We start from the raw sequence: 16,037 nt of genomic DNA on the forward strand, positions 1-16,037 counted from the left end.
TACTGGTATCATGTCTATAAGCTTTATTGATACTTGGAGTTTTGGGGTTGTGGGGTTTTTTTTCTCCTCTTTTGTTGGGATTTTTTTTTTTTTACAGTTCACAATGCATTCCACAGACTTAGTTCAATACAGCTCAAACTGCAAGTGTAAAAATTTTCACTTATTTCTTGCATAACAGGACAGGGCTTTAAGTTTCCAAACAACATTTGCAGCATTAGATACTCGGTCCACAGATTATCAGAGCCTGAAAGCTGGAGAATTATTTGCTCAAGATCAACTACTGTACATTTGTGCAACAAAGTGTATGCTGTAAGTTTCTTTTGCTCTGTGTGAAGGTTCTTTGTTCATTTCTCTTTTGTTGTTTCCAACAGATGCCAGTGTTTACAGAGACTTTAGTTTCTCAAGCTTGTGTGCTCTGGAGCTTGTCCAGGCCTCAGTCAGTTCTCTGAAGTAGAAAGCACTGTGGAGCAGCTGAAAGATCTAAGCTTTGTGAAACACACATATATATATATATATTGGCAACTGATAAAACAAAATCACAATACAGCTATATTCATACCAAAAAGGCAAGATTTTTCAAAACTTGCTAAACTGGTATAGTCTTCTAAAACATCTCATTTTAGAAAATCTGCATCAATCTACACAGACCATACACAGTGCACAAACTGGGAAGTGTTCTCCTCTGCCCCACCCACTCTACACCTCTGGAACGCAGCAGGAACTACCTCTGATGAAGCAAATGTACAGCTGTCTCAGTTGTTTGTATTAGCCAGTGCTGCACACAGGATAAGGAAAGATGATTAGTTTTAGATCCATACATAGCAGCTTACAATACTTAAAGATGATGAAACACATGGCAGTCAAAACAGTTATTTTTCCTCAAACACTGCGTTGCTAAAAAATAAAATCTGTGAAATTGCACTGCAATGTCAAGGGGTTATTCCCTGACCCTCCCCATGTAAATCCAATGAGTATTTTCCCCCTTAAAAGATGAACTTCCTTTTCTATTGATAAGTTGCTTCAGGCTTTTTTTATTCAGTTTTGCGCTTCAACCCAGGGATCTTTGCTTGGATCCTGCAAGAGGAAGAAGGAAACACACAAAAGTAAGTTTGAGTAACAGACAAAAAAGAAAAGGTTCAACAGTCTTAGAAACAGCAACACGTGAAAAGAACCCTCACAACACAGTTTTATACTCTGAGCCCAATGAAACTGCTGAATTTCTCATTTCCCCCCTCAACTGCATCTGCTGAGGGGCTCAGGTATCACTAATGGGTTGACATACACAGATTTCCATTAAAGAGTAGAGGCTCATTTCAATACACATCAGCAATAATGGAGCTCATTTCCTAACCAGCCCCGAGTTAGAGCCCTTTTCCCTCCTTGGCCTGGCACATGGAAGACTACATTAGTCCTATACAGGAGTGCCACATGTGCCAGGAACTGTTATCAGTACAAAGGAAAATAAATAAACCCAAACCAACTCACTTTGCCATGGCATCTTTGACATTCTTGTTCACAAGTCCCAGGTAATGGTCGATTTGGGCCTGGGATTGAAGAAGAAAAGTTACAACCCAGCTCCTCCTTTGCAGCCTGGCTGAGTCTCACAAAACTCTGGGAGAAGTGGGAGCTCAGCCAGGGGTATATTTCCCAGTATGATGCCAGAACTCTAGGAATGCACGCACCAGAGGGCACAGTGGGCAAAGTCCCAAAGGAATCAATCCCCAGCTTCTCCCTGGTCCATCAAGCCCCAGTTATAGGTGCAAGGCTGGGCCCCGCTGGGCCCCACAGAACAGCAAAGCTGCTTAGCTGGGCCGGGTAACCAGCTTAGGCTGCAGCCTGGCCAGAGGATTGAGCGGCTCAGGTTAAGCCCCACACAGTCTGTGCTCCAGCCTTGGGGCTCCCGGGCTCCCTCTCCCTGTGCAGGAGGAGCATGGACAGGACCCCATGAGGCTCTGCCATCTGCTCTGCCTACCCCCAGTCCCAGCCCAGCCCCTACGGCAGCCTTGCTGTTGAAAGGGGAGACGAAGGGGTAAGCCCCCTCCTGTGCACTGACCTGGCCAAGACAGCCCTGGCCATAATTTAATCAAAAGCATTTTACTTTGGCTCCTTCCTCCCTACTCCTTTAACATGGGAGTCTCTCCCCAAGAGCAGCCCTGAATTGGGCCAAGCAGCTCCCACCTCCTGTTTTTGCCAGGGCTACAAATTCCACAGAGTTTTGGGAAACCAATCCGAATATCAACTCCAAAAGGCACAGCAGGATTAACACACCATGCCCAGTGCTGCTCCAGTCCTGACCAAAGCTGGACCAGTAGTAAAGGCCTCCAAGTTCATCAGGCCTTTTCCAGAACTGTTTGCTGGAGAAATCTCTTCTTCCACCAAGAAGGAAAAGGGAAAGCACGCACGGGTTGAACTTCAAGCTGAACTAGTGTTCCCTGGCCCTGCTTCCTGGGTAAAGGTCTATTTTAAAGTCTTTAAATACTTCAGAAGACTGAAATTAATTTTAATTATTTCTGGTTTTGCTTCAAGCTGATCTTATGAAACATTTAATGAATTCTATTAAATACTTACCTGATGTCTCTCATAAATAACAGGAACACTGAAGAGCGAAATCAAAGCTGGAAAAAAGCACATCAAATGCATAAATATTGACAACAGGGATGGTGTTCAAGCAGAACAAGGACTAGTTTCCACACCTTGGTATGTCCTGCAAAAATGTACAAGAAAAATGAACAATTAAGCCCCACGACCAATTGTTGGCCAGAAAATTGAATAGTCTCTATTAAGGAGAGCCTGAGCTGTTCTCCAGGTCTCACCAACAGTACAGTTAAGTCTGGTCACAGGTCATTTTTCACAGTGGGTCATGCAAATTCTTCCCAAAGGCTGCTCAGGCATCAGTTGGTTCTAACACCTGAAAGCTAGCCTGCTCTGGGATATAAGAAATTAAATCCTGCAGTGGGACACAGCCACTGCAGATCCTGTACCTCCTCTGAAGTCCCAGCACAGCAATGACATTCAGGGCAGGCTAAGCCTGACAGGGACAAGCACAACAACCTGCCAATAAATGTAATGTGTAATGCCTGGAAATAGAATCTCAAGGAATTCAATAACACAACTCAAAATTACCTGTTCCATTGCTTTATCAAAAAAAAGGAACTTAAAGTGCAACATCTTAAGGCTAAAGAATCAGCCTCCCAGTGTTGACCGGACCCCACTGCTTTCCCAAGGTTATTTGGTGTGCCAGGTGTGTAACACAAGTCCACACTTACCCAGGATCAGTAATGTCAGACCATTGAACAAGGCACCAACGTAAGTGAAAAACCACATCAATACTGCGAACTGCAAGGGAAAAAGAGCCCGTCAGCACCCACTCTGTGCCCAGGACATCCCAGGGTTTGCTGCAAACACAAATACCAATCTAAACAGCCCCAAACCGCACTTTACCCTTGTACACCTCCTGTAATCAGAGCTGGGTGATGAGATGGCTGAAGGACTCAGTAATGGGATACGTGGACTCCTGTGTCCAGATCACAGGGCTGAATTCAGCCTGGGTCAGCAGTGCCCAAACACTGCCCTGCGCCTTCTCAGGGCACTGCCAATTCCATGGTGAGGAATGAAGGGCAATCATACAGTTCTCCTACCTTCCATCCTCTAGAGAAAGGGGACAAGCCAGGCCAAGAGAGGCCAAAGTGCTGGTGCACGACAGAGCCAGAGAGAAAGATCACACGTGTGCATGGTGGCCCTGCTGCCACCCGAGTGTCCACCCACTTGGCCAAGCCATGCTCTGACTAGACCAGACAGAGGCTCTGACACATCAGGAAAAGCCTCTCTGGAAGGTAACCGGGTAGGGTGTCCTTGATTTACCTTTTCTCCTTCAAAAAACCCAAAAAACTTAGTATGTTAAAAAATTTAGGGCCAAGAGGAGTGAAAAGTGCTCTAACGTGGAAGCTGGCTCCAGGTCAGAGCCAAGCCATCCCTAAAGCCCCACACTGCCTGCTGGCTCCCTATCTCAGCCCCATTCTCCCTCCCTGCTGACAGCATTTGTCCAGCTCCTGGTGGGACACAGGCTCCGCTTCCCAGCTCCACACAAAGGTCTGCCCACATTTAGTGCCAGGTGGAGTGTCCCAGGCACACCTCTGACCTATAGCAGTGGGAGGGGACCGAGGGCTGCCAACTCTATTTTGGGGTAGGATTCCTCCCGAGGAAAATCAGCCGCTTTCTTCTAGAGTTGCAGGACTGCTGAGGAGCTGAGCAGCAGCCAGGAACAGCAGCTTTCCCAGTGTTTATCCCTTGCTCTGCACAGAGCAGAGACCCCAGCCCTGGCCAGCTCAGCACATGGGGTTGTTTTCCAGCAGAACCCATGAGAAGGCTGGCACTGGCACCAGGGTGTGCAGACCTGGGCACAACCCAGGAACAACCTGGAACAACCCAGGATGGAAACACTCCCATGAGCAGGAGCTACACCTAACAAAGGATGGGCACAAAGTGCTGGCAAGGAAAACAAGGCATGGTTGCAGGACTGTGGGTGTGAGCCAGGAGCCTGGTAACTGGCCTGCAGCCAAGGTACTCTGAACTTGCATATCCCATCATCCAATTTTAGCTTATCAAAATATGTAAAATATCCAAACCAAACAAAATCAACAGCCAGCAACAAGGTAAGAGCATTGGTGGTCAATACAAGTTTAATTCCAAGATCCCTGCAACAAAATCAAGTTGACTTAAGAGCTTCACTCAGGTGCATTGACTGCAAGTGATGCAGTTCTTTTTCTGTCAGCACTTCTGAGATGGAACAAAGCAGCACCAGGGAGGAGCACAAAGTCAACCTTCAGAGAGGCTGCACCATTCCCAGTGGTGCAGGGGGATTCTGGCAGGTTTCTCAAGGAAAATAAAGCAGATTGGCTGAACCCCCTGGCCCAGTTCTGCCCTGCAATGCCAGGGTGAGCCTGGAGCTGACCTCTCTGCATCAGACATTTTACTAGAGCAAACACTTCCATGTTGGAGCAGCCTGCACATGCAGCACATCCACCAGAGAGGGAAGGAAAGCACCATCTTGCACTGGGCAAGAAGGCCCTGAGTATGTGATGGTTTACAGTGGTTCCCTTGTATCCCAACAGCTGTCCATGATCTGCTCCCCATGGACACAATTCCTGAAGTTCAGAAACACCCAGCCAACTCAGCAGCCATGAACACTGCTGATCAGTCTGCGCAGGGCAGAAAATGTGAGTTTACGTAAGCACAGGGGTAACAAGACACAAATCAATCCCAAAGTCCAGCCATTATCAGAGGTATCAGAATCATCAATTATTTATTTTAAGTGAGCACTGAATTTATGGTTTAAGCAAAATCCAGGAGTTCATATTTGACTACACAAGCTTCTCTCCACCCAAAGTCTGTCCAGAGCAGCATCAGGGTAGAAGCATAAACCACTGCATATGCAGGTTTTAACCCCCTTCACATAATAGTACTGGATGGGAGAGAGACCCTAATTCCACAACTCCTCTCTCTGCACTCCTCTAACACTTCAAGAAGCTCTCCAAGGATTATCCATCCTGGAGTCCATCTCAACCCCACATTTACCTACTGGTGTCTATTTTCTTTTTCTTATAAACTATGCAAACCCAGAGACCCTCACAGACACAACAAAGCTTACCTGAAACATACCTAAGAGACCTTTACAAACACTAAAAACTTCCCAAAACACCTCTAAATAAAGGTCTAAGACAAGAAAAAGAAAGCAGAAGGCAGGCCAGGATCCACCTCCAGAGCCGATTCTGCCCCTCCCACCTGCCTGGGATGAGGGGGAAGCTCAGGAGCCAAGCTTGTCATGACCCTTCCAAGGACCTGTACACCAGTGAAAGGCCTGTGTGGCTGATGGACTGAACCACTTTAGCCAGCCAAAATGGGCAAATCCAGAGGTGGCCCATGCCCCTTCTTTGCTACAGAATACCCAGAATACAGAGCTCTGATCCCCAAAGCCTCAGAGCTGAGCAAGAGCAGCGATGCCCAGTACCAGCACAGCCTTTGCAAGGACAAAATGCAGCTTCTCCTGGGGCTCTGGCAAGGGCTCCTCTGGAGTTGCTCCTCAAGAGCTGCGAGGAATTTCTCCTTGTGCTGCATAAATATTTAGAGTCCATTTTAAGACTTTCCTGACTAAGTATTGTTTAATAAAGAAGAAGAAAAATCTTAACAAGACAGATTTTACAGTCAGAACTATTACACACAATGGACTGACCTGCAGATATTTTCTGCATTAGAGCTCTGTAACTTGAATTACACATAAACATGTGGTTTCCTAGAGTGAAGATGTTTAAACTACACAAGCCAAGATATTTTTATTTTTTAAACCAGGGCCATTATAATTACATAAGACCCTGGAATCCCAGTGTTCTCCTCAAGCGCAAACTCTTCAAAATCACTAACTTGTGTTTGTGACCTGTCCTGACATTCACTGGTTTCTGATAAAGGGTTGTTTCCAGCTACCATAAATTATACTAATTAACCTACATAAAACATTTTAAATGTCAGAAGGATAGAGGGAAAATGAATTCGTTCAGCTGAATAAACACATCTCTCCTATGGACTGTAGTATTTTAAGTGATTAAAGTGCCTTGAAGACATTCTGGTTGGAATTAATTCTGCTTCTAACATAATTCCTCCAGAAGGCCTTGTTTTCAGACCACTGTTCATTGAAACAACAATTGGCTTCTCACTGCTTCCTTCTCCTTTACTGTAAGGCGTTGGGATCTCTACACAAATGGTACGAAAAGTTTCCTAACTCAGACCAAGGCATGTATCACAAAGGCCTTAATCAGGAACACAAGTGACCTTGCAAAGTTTTCTGTGCTGTTAATAGTCAGATCCAAACAGGACTTTGACAGCAGCACTATTGAGCATGACTCAAAACACAAGAAAGAAATGGTTGTGCAGAGAAGAATGCACAACCAGCTCCTCAAAAGCCTTTTCCTGCAAAGCCCTTCAGGAGCAGGGAGATTATTGCACAACCCCCAGGCCAATATGCCACCTTCTCTCTCCCTCCTGAAAAAAGAAATCTGTCGAGGAGCAGCAGAGCCCCCTTACACCTCCTCTTGCTTCCAGAGGGAACTGTCTCACTGCCAGAGCCTTGCAGGGCAGCAGGCACAGCTTTTCTGGCACCAACTGTGTTTAACTTAAAGCATAATGAGAAACTGGATCTACAAACTCTGGGTAAGATTCTGACATCTGCCTGCAGGTTTCTGTTGCACAATTACAACAAAGACTTGGACAGCCTTCCTGGTTTTCCCCACGTTTCACAAGGAGCCCCTCCCCCAACTCCGCAACAACTCAAAGGACTTTACAAAGCACTAAGTAAGGGGATTTACTGCAGGATAAATGCAAGTTTTTTCAAGAAGATTAAGCAAACTGAAAAAGAAGTGGATAACACACTGCACTAGGTAAAAGAAACACCAGTTTCAGAAACAAAGAAAGGCAATTAAAGCTTGAAAGGAGAGAATACAATTCTCCTAGAACAAAATGGAACGGTTTTTAGCTAATTCTTTTATTTTGGAGGGTTTTATTGCAGTGTTTTGTAGGGTTTTTCCCTTTTTTTACTTAGGTTACATTTTGTTTAATTATTACCATTCTTCACAGTCAGTTGTGATCTGCCACTCTCAGTAAATCCCGTTAAATTCTACATGGACAGACTCTAGCTGCTATACAGCACTGCTCACACTGGGTAGAGTAATTTGCAAATCCCATTTCAGTAATTCCCATCACTAAAAACAGCAGCTTTCACTCCCAAATCCAGGGGTTAGAACAAGTGTCCACCTTCCCAGTAACCCAAGGGCATCACTCAGTCCTCACCATTCCAACAGAAAGTGGAAATAAACTCCTGTTTAAAGACAGGGAGCTGTGCACTAAACATAAACAGAAAACCAACTCCAAACCAGCCTGGGACAATCTAGCCCAGGGCCAGGTTTTCCAGAGAGACACACACAACAGTGACACACCCTCAATGCCCAGACTGGAGCATGGTTTGTTTTTTTAGAAGATTCCTGCTGCGAGAGGCACTAGCAAGGAGCTGCAGGCAGCCACAGCTTATTTCTACTTATTTCTGTTGCTGCTCTGCCCATATGTAGACCAAGTTCTCCTTTACAGTTACTGTCACTGCAGGCAGCACTCGATTTCCAGCTCCGTGCAGAACACTTCCAAGAGCAAACGACACCTCGTTATTTACTTAACCAGAGCCATTGCTCATTCTGCAAGGACCAGCAGACTTGGCTAATCTCGGTCAGCAGCAATGTCCTCACAGAGGCAAACTCACCTTGAGGGAATCCACCAGGTCATCGACGAGGAAGAGGCGCCGCAGCTCCCGGACGGTGCCGTTCACATGGCCCAGCACGACGTTGCTGTACTTCTGGATGAGCTCCTCTGACACGGCCACATCCGAGTCCAGGTAAGCCCTGCAGAAGACAGCCAGGAAACCTCACATAAAAGTGCTGCAAACTTGAGCTATGTGTTAGACACAGTACCAACAGAACCTCCATTTTGTGCTACAGAGAAAGAAACTTCACAGTGTGAGGAGTGCTGAAAGGACAGAACAGAACTAACCTACCTTATTCTTAGCAAACCATTTTTTTTTCTCATTGCTATTTACTCAGTCACCTGCACCAGGCAAAAAAGGTGAGTGGGCTAAGACAAGGAAAAAAAAAATCCTACAAAAGCAATATACCCATTTCTGCCCCTGGAAGGCCCTTGTGGAGTTGCCAATAAGCTGTAACGTACTATAGCACAGCAAAATGAGGTAAATTTCTCATTTGAGACAAAAAATTCTTACAGCTAGTGAGAGCAGTTCTTTTACATAAAAGATACAAACCCATATCTGGTTATATGTTCCCTTCCCACAGCTGTCACTTATCTCTAGTTGCAGTGGCTATGGCAATTTGAGGTCTTTAAACAAAGTATAAATTATTTATCTAACGTGCATGCTGGAGGCAGAAGGAGCAGTGCAGCACATCTGTAAAATGGAGCTCATTTTACAGCTGTTAAACTTTTGTTTAGGGGGGGATTCTGCTTTGGGGAGGTTTAGTTTGGGGATTTTTTAATATGAAAATTGCACAATGCTCCTATGTATGTCATTTAAGGTAAAGCTAAACATGACCTTGTGGCAAGTCCAAGACAAATGAAAATACTTCAAATGGTAACTACAGCAAGTGGCCATTTCAAGGCTACATTCTGCCATCCATCTTTGGTTTCCATCTGCTCACCCTTCCGAGCTCATCCACAGAATACTCGGCACCTGCATCAAAAATCCAATTCTTCTCACAAGATTCTTCAAGTAAAAATATCCTTTACTTGTGGACAAGCTATTCAGAAAAAAGTAAGCAACCAGGTATGCTGGGCATGAATGTCCGGAAGCTACTTAGGATTATCAGTATTTTTAGAAAAAAACTGCAGAAAGACCGCAAGTAGAAAAAAGTTCTGCTTGTTCTTGCTAAGAAGAAGCTTGAAATTGTTGTTTGGATAATGAGAAGCAAGCAGGATTTCAGCTAGGAATGTTCACCCTAACGGGATGGTGTTTTTTCCCCATAATTTTGTCCCACAGACTGGCTCCCACTGGAAAAGGAGCCACTGCACATGGTCTGGGAGGAATGGAGGGAAACCTACATTTTGTTTTGCCTTACAGAAGATGGGAACACTGCCAAACTAGTAAAAGGGCTGTAGATAGAGGGGCCAACAGGACTTTCTGAAGACTGCAAGAGAAGACTGAGCCACTTCTCACATTAATAACAGGGAGAAGCAAGGCTGGGCAGAATGGGATAGGGCTGGCAGGGAAGCAGGAAACACACCTACAAGTCCTCCAACACAAGTTAATATGGTTTTATTTCTCTTAAGAGGCAGCTCTGCCACAGTGGGTACCTGGACCCTGTCACTGACCTTGCAAGTGGGGAGCACATCTACACTGCTACACATTAAAGCACACATTTTAAGGTCTTAAAAGTTTCAAAAAGTTTAAAATAGCCCTTTGTCATGCTTTAAACTCTGCAACATTTATTCCGAGTTTTCCATCCCTTGTACCAAGCCCTCAGTCTGTTTTCTGTATTTACTGTATGACTCCTGAGAAAATCTGAAAGTGGGGAACACATTTTTCATTGCAGAGTCTATTTATGTTATTATGCAACATCTTAACAGCATGTGTCACCCACTGCTTCTGGCAGCACCAACACTGCTGCTCTCCAAAACACAATTTTGCTTCATGAAAATAAAAATCTCACCTGAAGGGGTGGCCCTCATCAGACTTCTGGATTGCCTGGATAACTCCCTTGTATATCCTAAAGCTGATGGTGACAGAGAGCAGGGCCAGGGCAATGTAGGCTGTGACACTCACGATGCTGAACACTGTTAATGAGAGCAGCAGGAACAAGCTGGCTCCAAACACCACCCCGGTCTTCTTAATGTCTCGCCAGAAAAGGAGGTCAACAACTACAATTTAAAAGAGGTAAAAAATTAGAACAAGACACCTCTGGCATTCATATCAAGGCAGCAATTTTTCATTATTCACTCAACTGCTGCGAGTCACCAAGAGTGGAACTTGAGAACCCACATCAAACCAGAGCTGAAATCACAACTAGAAATAGGTTATTTAGTACTGGTTCAGCTCTTGACTTCAGATTATTTGGATTACTGCTATTAGGATCACCCCAGATGCAATTGTTCAAATTTTACAACAATGCTGCCTTTAAGCAATGTCAGAATTCATCTCTTCAGCTACTGTGCTATGTTCTGCACCAGAACCACAGCAGTTTGTGCTTCATTTCCTTTCATTGTCAGACATTTTGATGATGTCACTCGCTGGAGAGATTGATTCCAATTCCCTGTGAGAACAGGTAACAAGATCTCTAAACAGATTTCAACAGATCTCTAAACCATTATATCTTTATGCCTGGTAGAGGCAAAGGCTGCTCAGACTCATCAACAGTTCATTTTGTTTTCTTTTGATGGAAGCGTTCCCATAGGAGTTTATAATGTTGATTATGGGTGACAGACTGAGCCATCAAGAGGGAATACTCTCCCTGAAATGTCAATCCAGACTAAATCTGCTGTGCTCCAATGCAGAAGACTTAATTTGCAAACCAAGTTTAGTTTTCCTTAAGTGACCTTCATTAGAGAACAGAATATTACGCCATTTTTAGCATCACTGTTCAGAGCAAAGAACACACTTGCACAAGGCATAGGTAATGGCTTAACACACCCACTGCAGATGTGTTTGTTAACAGCAATAACCTAACAGAGACAGAGTTCAAGATGAATTACAGAAACATATTCCACTACACATTTAGTAATCCTGTCTCATCCTAAACATCAGCAAAATTAACTGTAAAACAGTGTATCACAGTTTGGAACAGATTATTTGGATGACAGTATTTTTAAAAAGTAGAATTTGTAGTAGAATTTGTCTATTATTTCTTGCAGGATGAAAACACAGTAATGATCCAATATTCAACACTTGGTTGCCTCAGTAGGGCAAAGTCTGTGTAAACCTTTCTTAGGTAGAACATGCCAAAGCCCCTGGGGCTGGGGTGGGTGTCACCGTTGAGGCAGGATGGGAATGAAAGAACTCTAGTTCAGAAGGTTAGGTGATGTTAACACTAATTACTTTATTTTACATACATGGTCTTTTATACAGAGTATAGTGTAGACTAATTTCATTGGTCTTAAAGTAAAAACATCTCACAGCATTGTGAGTGAATGATGCACGGTGGCAGAACATATCTATAAACAATGTGAACAACAAGAGAGATAGAGAATTATTTACATTCCTTTGCTACTCTTTCCCAAGCTCTAGCCTGGTTAGAAACTCTCTCTCTGACTGAACTGAGAATACCCTTAGGTGGGTTTTCCCAGGCTCTCAAGAGCTGAAGCTCTTCCCAGTTATTCCAACATGGAAACTATACCGCATAGCAGGCAAGATGAAAACCATGGTCAGAAACTTGAACCCAACCTAATGCAAAGTATCTAACCCCAATATTTAATTCACATTTCAGCAGAAGTTTCCTGCAGCTCCATAGAAAGAGCCAGGTAACAGCTGCACCAACACCTTCAGTTTACTGCAGACCAGAAGTGCTGTGGAAAGAAGAGCCTCACCCCTCCAACACCATCCATCCCACTCCTTTCTTCCAGCCTGGCTGCCCGTGCCATGCCAACACCATCCCAGAAAGCAGGAGCCAGCCAGATCAGGGCCTGGCGCTGTCACCATGTGACTGCACAAACATATGGGGGCAGAGATAGAGCAGCACTGCCAGGAGGCAACGCTCCTGCTTTCCCAGCACCTCCAATCCAAAGTCCTCCTTCCACTGCAGCCCAGGCTCCAAGCAATACAAACTTTCTTTAGTATTTGTAAAAAGTCGAACAAATAAACAAAATCAAGTCATCATAGATCTGCTGTTGTGTGGGTTGCAATCTCAAAATTTAACTTTTTCTTTCTATTGTCTATTATTGTCTCTGCACACCTTGCATTAAACATCAGCAAAATTGTGTGATTGACCTAATAATCCTTGTAAACCTGTAAATCTAAACTGAGCTGCAAGGAGCCTCAACACCTGAGTGAGATCTTCACTACTAGTCTTGATAAAAACAGTTAGTGGATTTTGTGCTCTTAAATCATGTAAGGCATCATTTTTTTTAGCATTTACTGCAAGTATTGAAACTGTGTTTATTTTTAAATGTTGCAATTTGAGCATCCATGCACTCGAATTTGACGCTACCCCTGTATCAGGTGACACATTCAGTATGAGCCCTGCTCCTCTGCCTGCAGACAGCATTACTTCTGTAAACGAGCTATTCCATCCTCTCTGCATGGTTTAAAGCTGTGGGTTCTTCCTGCTCCATAGGAAATCCTTTATTCCATGCATTAATGCATTATCCGAATTATAAGGAACATAAAGAGAGCAATTCATCAGTACCACAGTTTCAGAACGCCAGAAACAAAGGTACATTGCTGGAATTAAAGTACACAGCAAAAGCCAAATGGCCTTTAGCGCCCCATCAAGTCTTTTGTTCTCGGTAATCAATAAGAAAAAATCCCCACAAGGAGCTCCCGGACCAGAGTTAAGCTGCTCATAAAACATTTTCCCTAATTTCATCTCCACTCCGTTTGGACAATGACCAAAGGAGCGTAGGCTTAATGACATAGGGATCTGATATAATCGTAAATTCCTCAAAGGAAATTCGGTGTTTAAGTCACTGAAAAACTGCTTTGCAATTTTGCAGTCCAAGAAAGCAGATGAAGCCACTCATCTGTATTCTCTAATTGATCAGAAACAAGTTATTTGCATTTATTTCAACAGGAAAAGATTAAAAGCTTTAGTAAAAACAGCTTTCTGGCTTAAACTTACACACAAGATATTCAAAGCAGATTAGAAATAAAACCAGAAACACAAAAACCCCAAACCTATTTTCAAGCAACAGCCCTGCAACATATTTCCTTATGGAAACTGTTTTGAGCTGCATTTTATATAATATGAAATATAATAAAATAAATAATATTAATACACATCTTGCAGACGTATTCTGAAAGAACAACAGCTGCCTACATTTGGTAAGCACGAACTGTCACTTGGCACGTCTAAAAATAGTCCTGTACCATCCGTGCCTTACATGCACAACTCATCCAGTTACATTTTGCTTTTAAAGCAAGTGCTGCAATAGCTTTGGTGCTGTATTTTTTAAAGTATTTTCCTTTCAGTTATTTAACTTAAAACTGAGAAAGTCATATCTGGTTTTAATGACAAAAACAAGCGGTCTGATATATTTAACCTGATAATCCTCTTTCTAAAAAACCCCGAACCAAGCAACCCTGTCTTGCTTTTTTGGGTTTTGTTTATTTAAGAAAGAGCAATTAAAGCGAGACCTACGAAGGGGCTGAGCTCAGGTGTGCCACATAAAACCAGGAAAAAGGAACTAACCCGTTTTGGCATCCATCTTGAGCGTGCTGCAAACAGCCAGCCCGGGCACGGCTCGCTCCCGGCGCTTTCCACTTCCTGCGAGGGCGCTCGGAGGTCGGAGCTACGCAACCTCCGCCCGCTGCATCCCCGATCCAGCGGCGGCCGCCCCGCCAGTGGCCGCCTGCGCGTTGAGCGCTCGGAATGCAGCTGCGGAGCCACGGGCTCCCTGCACAGTGAACAACTCCCCTCTATCCTGTATTCACAGCCCAACAAACCCCGCGCTTCAGCCCCGAAGAAAGGCTGTTTGTGTCAAAGGGGAGGGGAGAGGGGGGAAAAAAACACTGTACGATTTACAGGCGTTGTTACACTGGAACCTTTCTGTGACGTAAAGGTAGGCACGGAGCCCTTATATTCTCCCAGCAACAGCGAGGAGGCACAGGGAGGAGCCTTTTCTGGCTCAATTTAGCGTTGTGCCAATAGAGAAATGGGACAGCAGCGCTGAGAACGGGCAGCTTCCAGCACGGCTGCAGCACGATCTGGCATTGAGCAGGAAAGCTGCTGGGGAGAAAATCCACAACCACAAATTGCTCTGCGTTTCTGCTCAGAGGCCTTTTCCCCTTACACATAATAAACTTCATATCACATAGGATGTGATCCTCAGGGTTTCTCCTGATGCCTGTGCAGAGAACCCGAGTGCTGACCCTGCAGTTCCACTGGAGTGGGGCAGCCCCGCTGGACATAGCCCAACCCCCAGGAGAAGCCATCAACCATCCAGTGGTTGGTGTGTTGAGCACCACCACAGACCAGGGTTTGACATTTTCAAGGCTTCCTGCATCAGGATGATTATTCAAAATCCTGGTTACATCCTAACAGGGGCAGAGACCAGGCAACAAAGGTGCAGCCTCCATTTACCCCCATCAGACACATCAGAAGTCAGTTCGGTCCTTGACTGTCCCCCCGCAAGCCAGGAACAACCCCCAGCTCCTGGCTGGAGAAACTGGATGGTGACAGCAGGACTGCAAGTGGTGCCAAGCACATGGGACTGCCATCAACAGAGCTGTGCCTGTCACAGGGACAGGCATCCCCGTGGAGCAGCACATCCAGCGGGACCGATGGGCAGGTGGTCCCAGCTGGGTGCCAGAGGGCACAGAACAAGGCTGCACACGCACAGCTCAGGCTTGGCACATTTGCACTACAACCCCAGCAAAAAAAGTAATGCAGATTTCACAAGTACATCCTAGAACGAGGCAAACACTACCAGATTCTCAAAAAAAAAAAAAAAAAAAAAAAAAAAAAAATCAATTGCCATATATTACCTAATGAGCCAAAGCAACATTTTCCTTTCTTTTCAAGTTGAGCAGATTCTACTCGTGCATGTGTGCACAATGTACCAACTGGGAAAACCATTCCAAAGCCCCAGTTATTCATGATAAAGGTTGCCTATGGAATCTTTGCCATCAGTTAAACAAAAATTCAGAGAGATTTCTACTCATTAATTAGAAAAGAATCCTGGGATAACCTGGGAGTATAGCTCCACTGTTCACCATACCATCATATCAATATTCAGCCATTAAAACCTGACAATTCCTTGAAATAACTAAAAATTAAATAAATAAATAAATGTTACATTTTACTACCAATTACTCCATAGGGCCTATCTTCAAGAGCATTAAAAATTAAAATCATGCTACTCCCAGGGTAGACCCGTTTCATCCTATCTAGATGGTTGATACCACACGTATTAATCAATGCCAAAGGTTGTACCACTTGCATTATGCTCGTTCTTCAACTACAACACATTAACCAAATCTAAATTTAAGATTATATTCATTAGGAAGCAGTGTTTCAGCTGTGAAGTCCAACTACAAATTATACTTTTTTGCTCTTCTCTGGTTTTAGATTTCTTTTTTTTTTTAAAGTAATTTTTTAGCATAGAAATATTGCAAGCATGTTGCAATATTTGCTTCTGTATTTATTTTGGGGCTTGATGAATAGTGCAATCAGTCCCTGAACTTTACCCATCATTTTCCATGCCACTGGAGCCTGACCTAAGGAAAGAAGAACATGAAACACAGTATCTTCATCTTGTTCTTAAAAAAAAAAAAAAAAAAAAAAAAACCA

General features: G+C 44.1%; 1 protein-coding gene across 5 annotated transcripts in view; it reads right to left on the reverse strand.

The window, feature by feature from the left end:
* The window catches only part of RTN4 (reticulon 4), a 42,104-nt gene continuing 26,067 nt past the window's right edge, over positions 1-16,037 (reverse strand). For all 5 annotated transcript variants that reach the window (XM_085575755.1, XM_085575754.1, XM_021537684.4 and 2 more), the window contains 6 exons: positions 10,248-10,455; positions 8,297-8,435; positions 3,267-3,336; positions 2,569-2,615; positions 1,486-1,544; positions 1-1,074 (listed from right to left, as the gene is read on the reverse strand). In XM_085575755.1, the coding sequence (XP_085431881.1) occupies positions 1,032-1,074; positions 1,486-1,544; positions 2,569-2,615; positions 3,267-3,336; positions 8,297-8,435; positions 10,248-10,455 (566 nt within the window). In that variant the 3' untranslated portion in view covers positions 1-1,031. The remainder of the gene's footprint in view (positions 1,075-1,485; positions 1,545-2,568; positions 2,616-3,266; positions 3,337-8,296; positions 8,436-10,247; positions 10,456-16,037) is intronic.

The sequence above is a fragment of the Lonchura striata genome, chromosome 3 (genome assembly GCF_050655825.1).
Source record: "Lonchura striata isolate lonStrDom1 chromosome 3, ASM5065582v1, whole genome shotgun sequence".
NCBI classification, from domain to species: domain Eukaryota; kingdom Metazoa; phylum Chordata; class Aves; order Passeriformes; family Estrildidae; genus Lonchura; species Lonchura striata.